This window comes from Schistocerca nitens, chromosome 3 (assembly GCF_023898315.1).
Source record: "Schistocerca nitens isolate TAMUIC-IGC-003100 chromosome 3, iqSchNite1.1, whole genome shotgun sequence".
Classification (NCBI taxonomy): Eukaryota; Metazoa; Arthropoda; class Insecta; order Orthoptera; family Acrididae; genus Schistocerca; species Schistocerca nitens.
Window position 1 is genome coordinate 290,483,935 of NC_064616.1, and position 15,230 is coordinate 290,499,164.

At 45.6% G+C, this 15,230-nt stretch overlaps 1 protein-coding gene across 1 annotated transcript in view; it reads left to right on the forward strand.

The window, feature by feature from the left end:
* LOC126249185 (rho GTPase-activating protein 45-like) overlaps positions 1-15,230 on the forward strand; it is a 607,616-nt gene that overhangs the window by 463,112 nt on the left and 129,274 nt on the right. Inside the window, exons 6-7 of the mRNA XM_049950840.1 lie at positions 1,952-2,191; positions 13,219-13,326. Of these exons, the coding sequence (XP_049806797.1) occupies positions 1,952-2,191; positions 13,219-13,326 (348 nt within the window). The remainder of the gene's footprint in view (positions 1-1,951; positions 2,192-13,218; positions 13,327-15,230) is intronic.

Genomic DNA, 15,230 nt, shown 5'->3' on the forward strand with positions numbered 1-15,230 from the left:
CAAAGAGTATATTCCTATCAACGTTATTATAAGCTTTCTATGACGGTATAAATGCTATAAATATAGGTGTGCCTTTCTTCATCCTATCATCTTCGGTGAGATGTAGGGTGAGTGTTGCCTTGCGTGTCCCATGTTTCTAAGGAACCGAAGCTGATATTCCCTCAGGTTAACTTCAACACCTTTTTTTCCATTCTTCCGTTAGTAATTCGTACCTTGCAACCATGATTATAAAACTGATGGTTCCGTATATTCACACCTACCAGAACCCGCGTTCTTTGAAACTGAAATTACTACATTCTTCTTTAAGTCTAAGGGTGCTTCGCCTGCCGTCTGACATACCTTGGAAACCAGGTGGAATAATTTTTCGTGCGTGGTTGCACCGTGCATATGTGAATAATATATACGAGTCATGTGGGGCGATTGTTTCTGGGTGCTCATTTCTTAATTTACACTCCTGGAAATTGAAATAAGAACACCGTGAATTCATTGTCCCAGGAAGGGGAAACTTTATTGACACATTCCTGGGGTCAGATACATCACATGATCACACTGACAGAACCACAGGCACATAGACACAGGCAACAGAGCATGCACAATGTCGGCACTAGTACAGTGTATATCCACCTTTCGCAGCAATGCAGGCTGCTATTCTCCCATGGAGACGATCGTAGAGATGCTGGATGTAGTCCTGTGGAACGGCTTGCCATGCCATTTCCACCTGGCGCCTCAGTTGGACCAGCGTTCGTGCTGGACGTGCAGACCGCGTGAGACGACGCTTCATCCAGTCCCAAACATGCTCAATGGAGGACAGATCCGGAGATCTTGCTGGCCAGGGTAGTTGACTTACACCTTCTAGAGCACGTTGGGTGGCACGGGATACATGCGGACGTGCATTGTCCTATTGGAACAGCAAGTTCCCTTGCCGGTCTAGGAATGGTAGAACGATGGGTTCGATGACGGTTTGGATGTACCGTGCACTATTCAGTGTCCCCTCGACGATCACCAGTGGTGTACGGCCAGTGTAGGAGATCGCTCCCCACACCATGATGCCGGGTGTTGGCCCTGTGTGCCTCGGTCGTATGCAGTCCTGATTGTGGCGCTCACCTGCACGGCGCCAAACACGCATACGATCATCATTGGCACCAAGGCAGAAGCGACTCTCATTGCTGAAGACGACACGTCTCCATTCGTCCCTCCATTCATGCCTGTCGCGACACCACTGGAGGCGGGCTGCACGATGTTGGGGCGTGAGCGGAAGACGGCCTAACGGTGTGCGGGACCGTAGCCCAGCTTCATGGAGACGGTTGCGAATGGTCCTCGCCGATACCCCAGCAGCAACAGTGTCCCTAATTTGCTGGGAAGTGGCGGTGCGGTCCCCTACGGCACTGCGTAGGATCCTACGGTCTTGGCGTGCATCCGTGCGTCGCTGCGTTCCGGTCCCAGGTCGACGGGCACGTGCACCTTCCGCCGACCACTGGCGACAACATCGATGTACTGTGGAGACCTCACGCCCCACGTGTTGAGCAATTCGGCGGTACGTCCACCCGGCCTCCCGCATGCCCACTATACGCCCTCGCTCAAAGTCCGTCAACTGCACATACGGTTCACGTCCACGCTGTCGCGGCATGCTACCAGTGTTAAAGACTGCGATGGAGCTCCGTATGCCACGGCAAACTGGCTGACACTGACGGCGGCGGTGCACAAATGCTGCGCAGCTAGCGCCATTCGACGGCCAACACCGCGGTTCCTGGTGTGTCCGCTGTGCCGTGCGTGTGATCATTGCTTGTACAGCCCTCTCGCAGTGTCCGGAGCAAGTATGGTGGGTCTGACACACCGGTGTCAATGTGTTCTTTTTTCCATTTCCAGGAGTGTATTATACATCTGGTGTCTTATAAGGTCCTGCACGAATAACATCTTTGACTGGCCAGAGATGTTACGTGCGATGTTGCAGTCGCTGGAGGACGTGCGGGACGGTGACTCCGGCGGCGGGGCGCTGCTGAGCGCGCGGCGGCTGCAGGCGCAGCTCCGTGGAGAGCGGGTCGTGCCGCAGCTGCTGCAGCGCGCTAAGGCGTGGGCGCGGCACGCGAAGGAGCTGGCCGCCTACGTGCATAAGCGCTCCTACCTGCACGCCGAATATGCCAAGGGGCTGGCCAAGCTGGCGCAAGCCCTGCGCCCTGCGCTGCACCAAGCCGTGAGTACTCGCTTTCTTTCTGCTCGCCTTACGAATCACACAGATCACGACTTTTCTTCGTAATCCGTAATTAATTTGCGAAAAGGACACGAGGCCATTTTTAGCCGTACGTTTATTAGCTTCCTTGGCCAGCCTATTGTTCTTTTCGGTTGTCCTAAATAAAAGTAGTCACCAACTCTATCTGTGTATTCATTCTTAATTTGTATTGTTTTATTTTCATTTGTTGTACTCCAATTTAGTCTTACTGTAATTGACTTCCAAGTCTACCTTCAAATATGTTTCCTTTGATTTACGTCTGTGGTCACAATCTTTTTTGTTTAACAGATTACGGGTTTCGGTCTTTAATGATCATCAAAACTGGGAAAAATATAAATACACTCGCAAACTGTATACAGATTAAGAACTCCAACTACTTCCCGCCTGTGCGGAATCCTGGCGTTTGCGCTTACAGAGGGCACTGATTATGTGCAGAACTATATTTTCTTTCATTTGTGGCTCCTTTAGCGATTTGTTTTATGTTGTTTAATATTACCCGGTTCAATATCAATAGTCTTTAATATTTATGTCATTGTCTAGAATATTGGCACTAGAGCATATGTCAACCACTGTTTTTTAACTCTTCGTCTTTTTAAATATATTACTTTTGTCGTGTTCTTCTTTTTATTGCTTTTTATTACTGTAACACCTTTTGTACTTTATAAGCTTATTGCAGTCTTTAACTATTGTATCCCCCTTTTATTTTCGCTGTTTCAATTAATTATTGAAAACTAGTGTATGTCGACATTAGCGACATCTGGTGAACTTAGAACACAAACATCTTGTGGCTACTGTACGGCAGCTTGTTTTAAACAGTAGTTTTACTGACAACATGACTCGTGCATGTGATGTGATTTATATGTATGTGACTATGCTGGTGCTGATTTTGCATTTAACATTTGACGATGCCGCTATGGCTGCAGTACATTAGGACTTTGTTTTTATGAAACAGGTATGCCTCTTCATATTTAAAGCGCACAAATGTAAATTTTGTCAGTACTAATTTTCAATGTGCTCTATGTATTGTTCTTAAGCTGTATACAGTTTGCGAGTGTATTTATATTTTTCCCATTTTTGCTGCAGATCTGATGATGGTCATTAAAGACCGAAACCGGTAATCTGTTAAACAAAAAAGATTGTGACCATAGACGTAAATTAAAGGAAACTTATGACATATACGGGTCACTGCGTTTTTTCGCGACGATGTCGCAGCTTTTTTCAGATTAATCTACACCAGAGGAAAAGACGATAATGTTATCCATAACGCGTAGGTGGTTCACATATGATCTCTGAAAATCTATTCCTTCTTCATTTTACATGTTTAAGAATCTGAATACTACCCGTGGCATAGTTTTGGAATTTCCCTTGCGTTACTCCTCTTTAAATTCTAGAATTAGCACCGTCGTGCTGAAGTTCAACTGAATCATTAGCACAGACGTATATCTATTATAATATTAACATGACTTGTCTCTTAGGAACTCTTGGTAAAGATTTTGTTTCTCTATTTATACAGAGAAAAAAATTTCAAGACTGATAATAAACCAGGTAGTAGAAATACACTCCTGGAAATTGAAATAAGAACACCGTGAATTCATTGTCCCAGGAAGGGGAAACTTTATTGACACATTCCTGGGGTTAGATACATCACATGATCACACTGACAGAACCACAGGCACATAGACACAGGCAACAGAGCATGCACAATGTCGGCACTAGTACAGTTTATATCCACCTTTCGCAGCAATGCAGGCTGCTATTCTCCCATGGAGACGATCGTAGAGATGCTGGATGTAGTCCTGTGGAACGGCTTGCCATGCCATTTCCACCTGGCGCCTCAGTTGGACCAGCGTTCGTGCTGGACGTGCAGACCGCGTGAGACGACGCTTCATCCAGTCCCAAACATGCTCAATGGGGGACAGATCCGGAGATTTTGCTGGCCAGGGTAGTTGACTTACACCTTCTAGAGCACGTTGGGTGGCACGGGATACATGCGGACGTGCATTGTCCTGTTGGAACAGCAAGTTCCCTTGCCGGTCTAGGAATGGTAGAACGATGGGTTCGATGACGGTTTGGATGTACCGTGCACTATTCAGTGTCCCCTCGACGATCACCAGTGGTGTACGGCCAGTGTAGGAGATCGCTCCCCACACCATGATGCCGGGTGTTGGCCCTGTGTGCCTCGGTCGTATGCAGTCCTGATTGTGGCGCTCACCTGCACGGCGCCAAACACGCATACGACCATCATTGGCACCAAGGCAGAAGCGACTCTCATTGCTGAAGACGACACGTCTCCATTCGTCCCTCCATTCACGCCTGTCGCGACACCACTGGAGGCGAGCTGCACGATGTTGGGGCGTGAGCGGAAGACGGCCTAACGGTGTGCGGGACCGTAGCCCAGCTTCATGGAGACGGTTGCGAATGGTCCTCGCCGATACCCGAGGAGCAACAGTGTCCCTAATTTGCTGGGAAGTGGCGGTGCGGTCCCCTACGGCACTGGGTAGGATCCTACGGTCTTGGCGTGCATCCGTGCGTCGCTGCGGTCCGGTCCCAGGTCGACGGGCACGTGCACCTTCCGCCGACCACTGGCGACAACATCGATGTACTGTGGAGACCTCACGCCCCACGTGTTGAGCAATTCGGCGGTACGTCCACCCGGCCTCCCGCATGCCCACTATACGCCCTCGCTCAAAGTCCGTCAACTGCACATACGGTTCACGTCCACGCTGTCGCGGCATGCTACCAGTGTTAAAGACTGCGATGGAGCTCCGTATGCCACGGCAAACTGGCTGACACTGACGGCGGCGGTGCACAAATGCTGCGCAGCTAGCGCCATTCGACGGCCAACACCGCGGTTCCTGGTGTGTCCGCTGTGCCGTGCGTGTGATCATTGCTTGTACAGCCCTCTCGCAGGGTCCGGAGCAAGTATGGCGGGTCTGACACACCGGTGTCAATGTGTTCTTTTTTCCATTTCCAGGAGTGTATAAAATGAAACGGAAATGTTAATTGTTGAAAGAAAAATGGGGTAGGAATCCTACTTATAAGTAACAATGCTCTATGAGACAGCAAAGGACTTGGAAGAGCAGTTGAACGGAATGGACAGTGTCTTGAAAGGAGGGTATAAGATGAACATCAACAAAAGCAAAACAAGGACGATGGGATGTAGTCGAATTACGTCGGGTGATACTGAGGGAATTAGATTAGGAAATGAGACACTTAAAGTAGTAAAGGAGTTTTGCTATTTGGGGAGCAAAATAACTGATGGTGGTCGAAGTAGAGAGGATATAAAATGTAGACTGGCAATAGCAAGGAAAGCGTTTCTGAAGAAGAGAAATTTGTTAACATCGAGTATAGATTTAAGTGTCAGGAAGTCGTTTCTGAAAGTATTTGTATGGAGTGTAGCCATGTATGGAAGTGAAACATGGACGATAAATAGTTTAGACAAGAAGAGAATAGAAGCTTTCGAAATGTTGTGCTACAGAAGATTGCTGAAGATTAGATGGGTAGATCACATAACTAATGAGGAGGTATTGAATAGAATTGGGGAGAAGAGGAGTTTGTGGCACAACTTGACCAGAAGAAGGGATCTGTCGGTAGGACATGTTCTGAGGCAGCAAGGGATCACCAGTTTAGTACTGCAGGGCAGCGTGGAGGGTAAAAATCGTAGAGGGAGACCAAGAGATGAATACACTAAGCAGATTCAGAAGGATGTAGGCTGCAGTGGGTACTGGGAGATGAAGAAGTTTGCACAGGATAGAGTAGCATAGAGAGCTGCATCAAACCAGTCTCACGACTGAAGACCACAACAACAACAACAACACATACTGAAAAATCATCAAATGAAGCAGAAATAGAGAATTTATAAGTAATATTTGGTAAAACATGGTGTACTTTGGGATGATTGCTTCTGTGTGCTCATTTGTTAATTTGTTTTACATATAGTGTCTGATGAGATCCTGCATGACAAGCCTCTTTCGTTGGCCAGGGATAAATGATAGACTAGCAAATAGGGGAGGTTGAAACAATGAGGTGACAAAATCATGGGATAACGATATCCACAAATATAGATAGCGGTATTATCGCATACATAAGGTATAAAAGGGCAGTGCATTGGCGAACCTGACATTTGTACTCATGTGATTCATGTGGAATGGTGTCCAACGAGATAATGGCGCACGACGGGAATTAAAAGACTTTAAACTCGGAATCGGAGTTGGAATTAAGATCATGGGACATCCCATTTCCGAAACCGTTAGGTAATTCAATACTCCGAGAGCAAAGTGTGAAGAGTATGCTGAGAATACCAAATTTCATTCCACCGCGGACGACGCAGTGGCCGACGACCCTCAATTAACGACCGAGAGCAGCAGCGTTTGCGTAGAATTGACAGTGCTAACAGATAAGCATCACTGCTTGAAACAACAGCAGAAATCAATGTGGGACGGCAAAATCGTGGCCTTGTGAGATGAGTCCCAATTTCAGTTAGTAAGAGGTGGTTGTAGGGTTCGAGTGTGGTGCAGACTCCACAAAGCCATGTATCCAGGCTATAAACAAGGTACTGTGGAAGCCGGTGGTGGCTCCATGAACGCTATTTAATTGGCGAATGCCGCTGCGTATTCTCTGGAAAAACGAGCTGGTGTCTTACTTGTTTTCAGCTCTTTCAGGGAGCTTATTACTATCTCCCCCATACGGATGTCTATGAGACCGTCAAACGAAGGTATGCTTGTAAAACCCTCCTGCTTGAAGATTTCTTAAACGTAAAATTTAAGTATTCACCTTTCCACAGGCCACAGGTAAGCGTTTCATCTCCAGTGTTCTACAGTAAGAAGTACGGTGTACTATATATTTCTTGAAAATGGCACATTTCCGATTCCCTGCTTCATTGTAATTAACTGAATCATTGTACGATCAAAGAAAGCTAAAACCAGCAAATAAAATTAAAAATTTATCATTAAGTGTCCTTTTGTTAAAAATATGCAAACAATCGCTTAATGTTCGCATCTGTTTAATTTCGGATCAGATCAGCGTTTATCGTCAAAATTGTACGTGGATTTTATGCTTTGTTTTATATAAGTAAGCCAAAATCTCTTTTGTCAAAGTTCTATTACTCATTCGAAAATAGTGAAGAAAGGAAGGAATTTAGTGTTTATGATACAATTTAGTGTTTAAGATACATACAGAAGGAGCGGAAGCATAAGTTTGAGAATGGAGAAGGAAATATGCCATCTTATTTTCAAAGGCATCGTCCCGACATTCACCACTGTAGATTTAGGGAAATACTAGACAATGTAGGTGATTGGACGAGGATTTGAACCCCTATCCTCCTCAGCTCGCATCCAGTGCTTCCTGTTGCAGTACTCTTGTACTCCGCAAGAAACCGTACAGTGTGTGTGAGAAGGTACTGATTGTGCTATTGTACGCCTCTGAATTTATCAAATTTTACTGCGGCACTCAAATATTTGTGAATAAGATTCTCTGCGTTCAAATGGCTCTAAGCACTATGGGACTTAACTTCTGAGGTCATCAGTCCCCTTGAACTTAGAACTACTTAAACCTAACTATCCTAAGGACATCACACAAATCCATTCCAGGATTCGAACCTGCGACCGTAGCGATCGCGCGGTTCCAGACTGCAGCGTCTAGAACCGCTCGGCCACCCCGGTCGCACTCCATAATCGGATGAGCTGTGTTTACATGGAATGGACTGTGCCCTATGGTCCAACTGAACTGATAATTGACTGCAAATGGTTGTTTTCGGCCGCTAGGAGACCACTTGCATCCAGTCACCGACTTCACGTTCCCAAACATCGACGAAATTTTTGTGTAGGACAATGCGCAGTGTAACCGGGCCACGGTTGTTCACAATTGATTTGAAGAACATTCTCGACAATACGGGCGAATGATTTGGCTAGTCAGATCTCCCGATATAAATCCCATCGAACATTTATGCGACATAATCGATAGATCACTTGCTGACAAAATCCTGCACTGGCAACACTTTCGCAATTATGGACGGCTATAGAGGTAGCTGGGCTCAATATTTCTTCTGGGTACTTATAAAGGCTTATTGGGTCCATGTCAGGTCGAGTTGCTGCATTACGCTGGGCACAGGGAGGTCCAAGACGATATTTGGAGATATCCCATGATTTTTGTCACCTCAGCGTATGCCGATTACGATATGTCCTCGCTAATGCTTGTTGGTTTGTTTTCTATGAAATTTGCTGTACTTCCTTCATTGCTTACGTTATTATTCGCTTTACGATATCCTCAGGTCTGCCCAAGGCTATCGATTCAACCTTCTCTTTGAGTGTTATTTTACAATATAAGCACACTGGACGACCAATTACTCACCACCGGCCTGTGTGGCCGAGCGGTTCTAGGCGCTTCAGTCTGGAACCACGCGACCGCTACGGTGGCAGGTTCGAATCCTACCTCGGGCACGGATGAGTGTGATGTCCTTAGGTTAGTTAGGTTTAAGTAGTTCTAAGTTCTAGGGGACTGATGATCTCAGCTGTTAAGTCCCATAGTGCTCAGAGCCATTTGAATTACTCACCCGTAGGATACTTCACACTGCCCCTAGGGTTGATATCGGTTCACAATTCGGCCTAGAAGAAACTCCAGAAGTTACTCCAGGCACGTCATATTCATATCAAGCCACCCATCACTGATCAAACCTCCTGAAGCTACCAAATTGTCGGGATGTTGTTTGCTACGTATCACCCGCTGTACCAAATAGTCTGAAACGTATCCTATGGAATTAATATCGGGTGATAGTTTGGTGCAGTCGAGATGTGTCAAACCAGGAACGCATGCGTGCAGCCCTGTGGACACGGTTGTTGTCATCTTGTTAGACGGGAGCTCAAATGGCTCTGAGCACTATGGGACTTAACATCTGTGGTCATCAGTCCCCTAAAACTTAGAACTACTTAAACCTAACTAACCTAAGGACATCACACACATCCAGGCCCGAGGCAGGATTCGAACCTGTGACCGTAGCGGTCACGCAGTTCCAAACTGAAGCGCCTAGAACCGCACGGCCACACCGGCCGGCTAGACGGGAGCGTCCAGGACATATTCGCCATGAAGATCTATAAGAAAGGGCAACATTTAGTCACTAAGTATGGCATATCTAGGCTAACGTTCACAGTGACCTGAATAAATTAAGCCAAATGATGGAACGGGAAACACTCCCAAAACTCACAGAACCACCTCTACTATGAACTATACCCTTCACACATTGCAGCTTAAGCGCCTCATTGATCCCCTGCTGAATGGCTAAAGCACTCATCTACATTCGCTTGACACAGGCGCAACACTTCAGTTCCCACCGGAATCGAATTACCGAACGATACTCCGCCTTATCAGTGGGATGTAGATATTGTTTTAGCTCCTTAAGATGCGTGCTACGGTATTGTGGCGCAGAGATTTCATGGCTGACCGGGGCTGTAGACGTGTACCTGCCAACAGCCACAAAAATTAAATACGTACACTCACGTTCAGAAGAAACAGAACACCTTGAGCGACTAGAGATAGGACGTTCATATTCGCAGGACACGTATATGAACATGTTCTCCAGAAATTATTGGCACCTCGGTTCAGCATGTGTCCCGTTGCCTAGTAAGCACAGGGTCCGCCATGGGCCTTGATAACTTGTTCCATGCGTGATGGCATCGATGCGAATGGTGTTCTACAGTATAGCCATCCACGCTGCATTCACCTGGTTCCATAGTTCATCTGTCATGGTTGGCACTGGGTCACAGCGCTGTACCCGTCGTTTCACCATATCCGCCACATTTTCGATTGATAACAAGTCTGGTGGCCCGGCAGTCCACGCCAAAAAGTTGACATCCTGTGACACCAAGAAGGAACGTGTTGTCATCCATTGTCGTTCTGAAAAATGACATCTAGGGTGATATACAGAAAGGGTATGGCCGCGGCTCGCAGGATGCCATTCACGTGGGTCACACTGGTCACAGTTCCCTGGACACGCACCAGCTGTGATTTGTTGTTGTGATCAATAGCACCCCACACAATAAGGCCTTGAGTTGGTGCTGTAAGTCTTGCGCGAATACAGTCACTGTGATGCCGCTCCCCCTGTCTACGGCGAACTAAAATGTGGCCATCATTTTCAAGCAAATAGAACCTGGATTCGTCCGAAAACACTGTCTGATGCCATTCCTGACCCCAGTGGCGTCGTTCCGCACACCATTGCCGTCTCGCATGTTTCTGCACATTCGTCAAAGATAGGCGGAGAAGTGGACGACGCACACGTATGCCATGCCGTAATAAACGGCGACGGACTGTCACCTCTGATAGTGTACGATGTGTTCCACTGTTGCTCCAGAGCCGAGGAGGACACAGATCAATCCTGTAACGCCTTTCGGATTATGCATCGGGAATGGAGGGTGGGGCGTCTGTGTGATGCAATCTGACCCATCTCGTCGTGTTCTACGGCCTTCTGTGAACCATTCAGTACACACCCGTTGCACTGCCGGAACACTTCGTCCCACATGAGCAGCAATTTCCCGGATGGATGACTGACATTCTCTCATGCGAATGATGCGCCCTCTTACAAACTCACTGATTTGACGATACGGTTCGCGCATACGTCTGCGAGGTATCCTGCACGTCTGCTCAAGTCGAACTGATCCATTACCTTCGGTTTATAGCGACAAAGAGAGCCTCAGACACATGTTATCGGTAGATGGCGTTGCTCCGCGATATCGGTGTTGACATCTAACCCGCGGGCCGCCATGGTTTAAATGCTAATCATTTCTGCAAAACGTACTTATGTATATGTTTTGTGAATATGAACGTCCTATCTCTAGTCGTTCAAGGTGTTCTGTTCTTTCTGAACATGAGAGGAATTTTATTTTTTTGGGATTGATCAATAAAGATTTATGTCTACCATTGAAGTATCTGTTTTTATTTCAGTAAACTCAGTTTATATATTTGACTTGATTCAGTGTGAAAAACCGAAGGAAGAAGAAAAACTCACCACTGCCAATACAATTGTCGAAAACTCTACGATCCCTTGAATCACTGGAATGACTACGTCATTTTCTCGGAAGTACTTGAACACTAGTTCCAACTTCAACGATGCAAAAATTTGTAGCACAGTATAAAACCTCACATTCGACTCAGAGGCCTTAAACCTTCATCACCAACTAAAGTGTCTAACTCTATCGAATACTCTTATAAGTAACATGATTTAGCAAAGACTGTAGTCCACATTGTTCGTTTTCACAGACAAATACGTAACTGATTTGCTGGGCTTTATAACTACAGTATATTAGTTATTTCATGTGTAAGTAGTACTTTCGGATGACTGAATTTAATGGAGTTTTGGTTTCAAGGTCTGCATATGCCTGACCTAAACCTGCTGAAACCTATTAACCTATTTTTTTATTACAATTGTTGTACTGAATTGTCGGACGTGAGGAGACATTGGGATGTCAGAACTACAGAATGGATATCGGAAATAGTTAGCGAAATTAATCGAACAAGACAACAACAGACTGAAGGAAAGAAATGTATTGAGCAGCCTGGAAACCACCTTCATGGTGTCAAAAATTTCATCCATCGTGGCGCTTCTTCCGTTATGACAAAAATCATGAACTAACAACATGTTGGCCTCAGTGATCTGATGGAATCATTCGGACTTACTATACTAAATCAAGTCGCAGCCGCAGAGTCCAGCAGACGTGCCAGCAGCAATATCAATTTGTGTTTATTACACTAAATTTTGTTTAGTTTTTGTCTCACATCTGAGCCAGCACGGGACGGCTCTTTTTTTTTTTTGGGCCGAGGCTGATCTTCGAGAAAGACACGAACAGACGCGGAGGGCGGAATTGTGTGTCAGCGGGAACTCCAGCGCGAGACGGACGATGCAGGCCTTTAGGGATAAAGCAGGCGGATCGGGAAAGAAAGCCAGTGTCCACTCTATTTACTTGTCGGGGTGTCACTCTCGAGATGTGAGGAGGCTCTGCTGGCAGTACTCGAGCGCGCTGACTGCAGCCAGTTGCAATTCGTGGCTCATGTCGGCACGAATGACGTCTGCCGCCTGGATTCGGAGGCCATCCTCGGTTCGTATTGGCGGCTGCTTGCTTTGGTAAAGGCAAGGTGGAAGCAGAGCTAACGTTTTGCTGCATCCTTCTCAGAAACAATTTCAGTCCTCTCGTTTGGTACCGAATTGAAGGCTTAAATTAGAGATTCAGACGATTCTATGACGATCTTGATTGCGGATTGTTGTCCGGCCCCCCTCCCCTCACTTTACCGGTCGGGTGTGTATTACACGCAGGAAGCGGCTATTTGGGCATCGGAGTAGCTAAGACATGCGGGTGTGGGACTTTCTGATGGAGAAATCTCTCCACAGGTCCTATTAGATACGTTATGATTTCATACGGGAAGAATACTGTCCAAAACTAATTAAAGAAGATAGCTTTCGCCATGGCATATCTGAGAAATAAAATGTTATTATAGCGTTAGTTAACTGCAGAAGCGCCTGTGGAAATATCCCATATGTAATCTCCCCTACAAACTGTAAAAATTCCCACATCGTACAAGGGGCAGAAGCCCGGCTGAAACCAGACGTTAGTAGAAAAGAGATTCTAAATTCTGGTTAGAAGGTATATCACAAAGATAGGTCGAACGCCGGAGATAGAGGCGTGTTTATAGCTGTAAAATACATGAAAATATCTAGTGAGATTAGTGCAGATTCCGAAAGCGCCACTGGAATTTGTTGATCTACTGCGCAACGCTCTCGCGGTAATTAACTGAACCCGTGACGAAACACACAACTCTTCGACGGGTCTTCTCTACGTCGTCTATTAACCCAATCTCGTAAGGTCCCAAAGTCACGAGCAACACTCAAAAATACATCGAACAAATATTTTGTGAGCCATTTCTTACGTGGATCCTGGAAACGGCTTATCCTACAATTAGTTTAACGTGATAATTGTACTGTAAAAGTAAATGTTATTCCTTTGTTTCAGAGTAACCTCCCTTTCCAGTCTGAGTATTCGACGGCGCTGGACAACGACGTAGAGCTGTGTAACAACAGCCAGACGGTCTGCTGTCAGTTGGAGAAGAAGTACGTGCAGGTGAGTCAGAAATGTTTTCTCAGTCCGATTCTGTGTCTTCTGTCTCTGGGCTATCCGATGTAACAAATATAATCTCAGTTTTGATAATCTCGTATATTATCTTGCCTGTAACTGGCGTAAGCCTGCCAACAAAATACGAAATTCCGACAACCAACTAAGATAGAACAACACCTCTCCCTACAGATTCAAACATCCCCCACAGAGGAGGTCGACGATCACAGATCATAACAGAGACATCACTAAGTATGCAGTAGTAGCAGTGAGAAATTTAGCATATCCAGGAGCCCATGGTACTAAAAGTTTAAACCGCCATCAAACATCTAAGAAGGTCCTCGTCTTCCATCGAATTTACGCTGAAACTTATTTTCTAAACACAGATCGTATTCCATTTAAGTAAATGAGATCAGGTCTCTAATTTTCTCCTCCTCAATAAATCCAAACCGACCCGTTGCCCATAAACTGCAAAACTCGTCGCTCTTCTGTGATGCACTACAGTACCTTCTTTCTAGACTGAGAATGTCTTGTAATACGCGAACCGTGAAGTTCATAAACCGGCTCATTATTAACAACAAAAAGTTGGATTTATTATTCGTAAAACTGTCGATCTACCGATAACAGACTTTTTGCTTCTTCCTTCGACTATGAATATGAATCTGTAAGCCTGCATCTATTTCTAGATCAGTCTTCGTTCCTCAATCAACAAGAGGAAATCTGTATGGGAACACATTGCTATCTTCGCCCAAAACGGCCATTACAAATGAACTCTTGCATTCGTACACTATTCACACAGAACCCATTGTTGAGTCCAGGGAGGCAGTTTCACTTGCTCTTGCAACAATCTAATGCTCTTGTCCCAAGAGGCTCGGACACAGACATCAGTAAATGAGCGAAGAGCAACAACACATTCTTTCAAGGCTACTATTACACGGAAATATTCGATAACATATTGACAATTGGACGGACAAATCTTGTAGGATAAAAGAGATTACTGGATAAATGTTCTTGGTTCTCTTGCCGCATCAGATTCGTTTATACATTCAAGCTGTCACTGACTTTCTCTTTCGTCATCATCAGGATGGACCTTTCGTACTAAGAGACCTCGAGGTACTTCCGGATGTAGTTGGCCGAATCATGTCCACGAACTCACAGAACTTCTATATGCTACCAGAAATGACGTCAATAGCTATAGTACAACATCAGTAGCAGTACTCATTCCATTTGACGATGGAAAACTCTGCTTATTTCTTTGTCCTCTTTCAGTATCGAGCCCCCGTATTTCTTTGTCCTCTTTCAGTATCGAGCTCCCGTTCCCATGCACCACTTCAGGTGTAGATGCTGTCGCGGTTATAATTGTTGCACATACTGTTCTCTAAGGCTTCACTGATGACAGAAACCACTGCTCAGATGCGTGGGATAAGATCTTCGTTTCATCAAACATAAACGTAGGTTTTATTTGTCTGAGTTCGCCAACAGATTTGTGAAAATCGCCACATGAAATATGGCGTCGGTGCTTTGTTCAGCGTTATGAAATTTTAAGTACAGACTGAACGATGTAACTGCTACAGCATTCAGAGGAAGTTTTACAAATTCCAGGAGAACTGTGACCAGATCTTTTACTGGGCACAAAATCTCTTCAATTTTTCTTGGAACATGGATTAATATCTAGTCTGCCTAGAACTGTGCTTATTTTATTCGATATATCTCAGAAGAAACGAAGGAGTGGACTAGACACGCAAACACTCAGTATTCAGGAAAGACTATTCGACATGCGGCCTCCTACGACATTAGTGTCCGCTAATGCGGATATATACAGGGTGTTACAAAAAGGTACGGCCAAACTTTCAGGAAACATTCCTCACACACAAAGAAAGAAAATATGTTTTGTGGAGATGTGTCCGGAAACG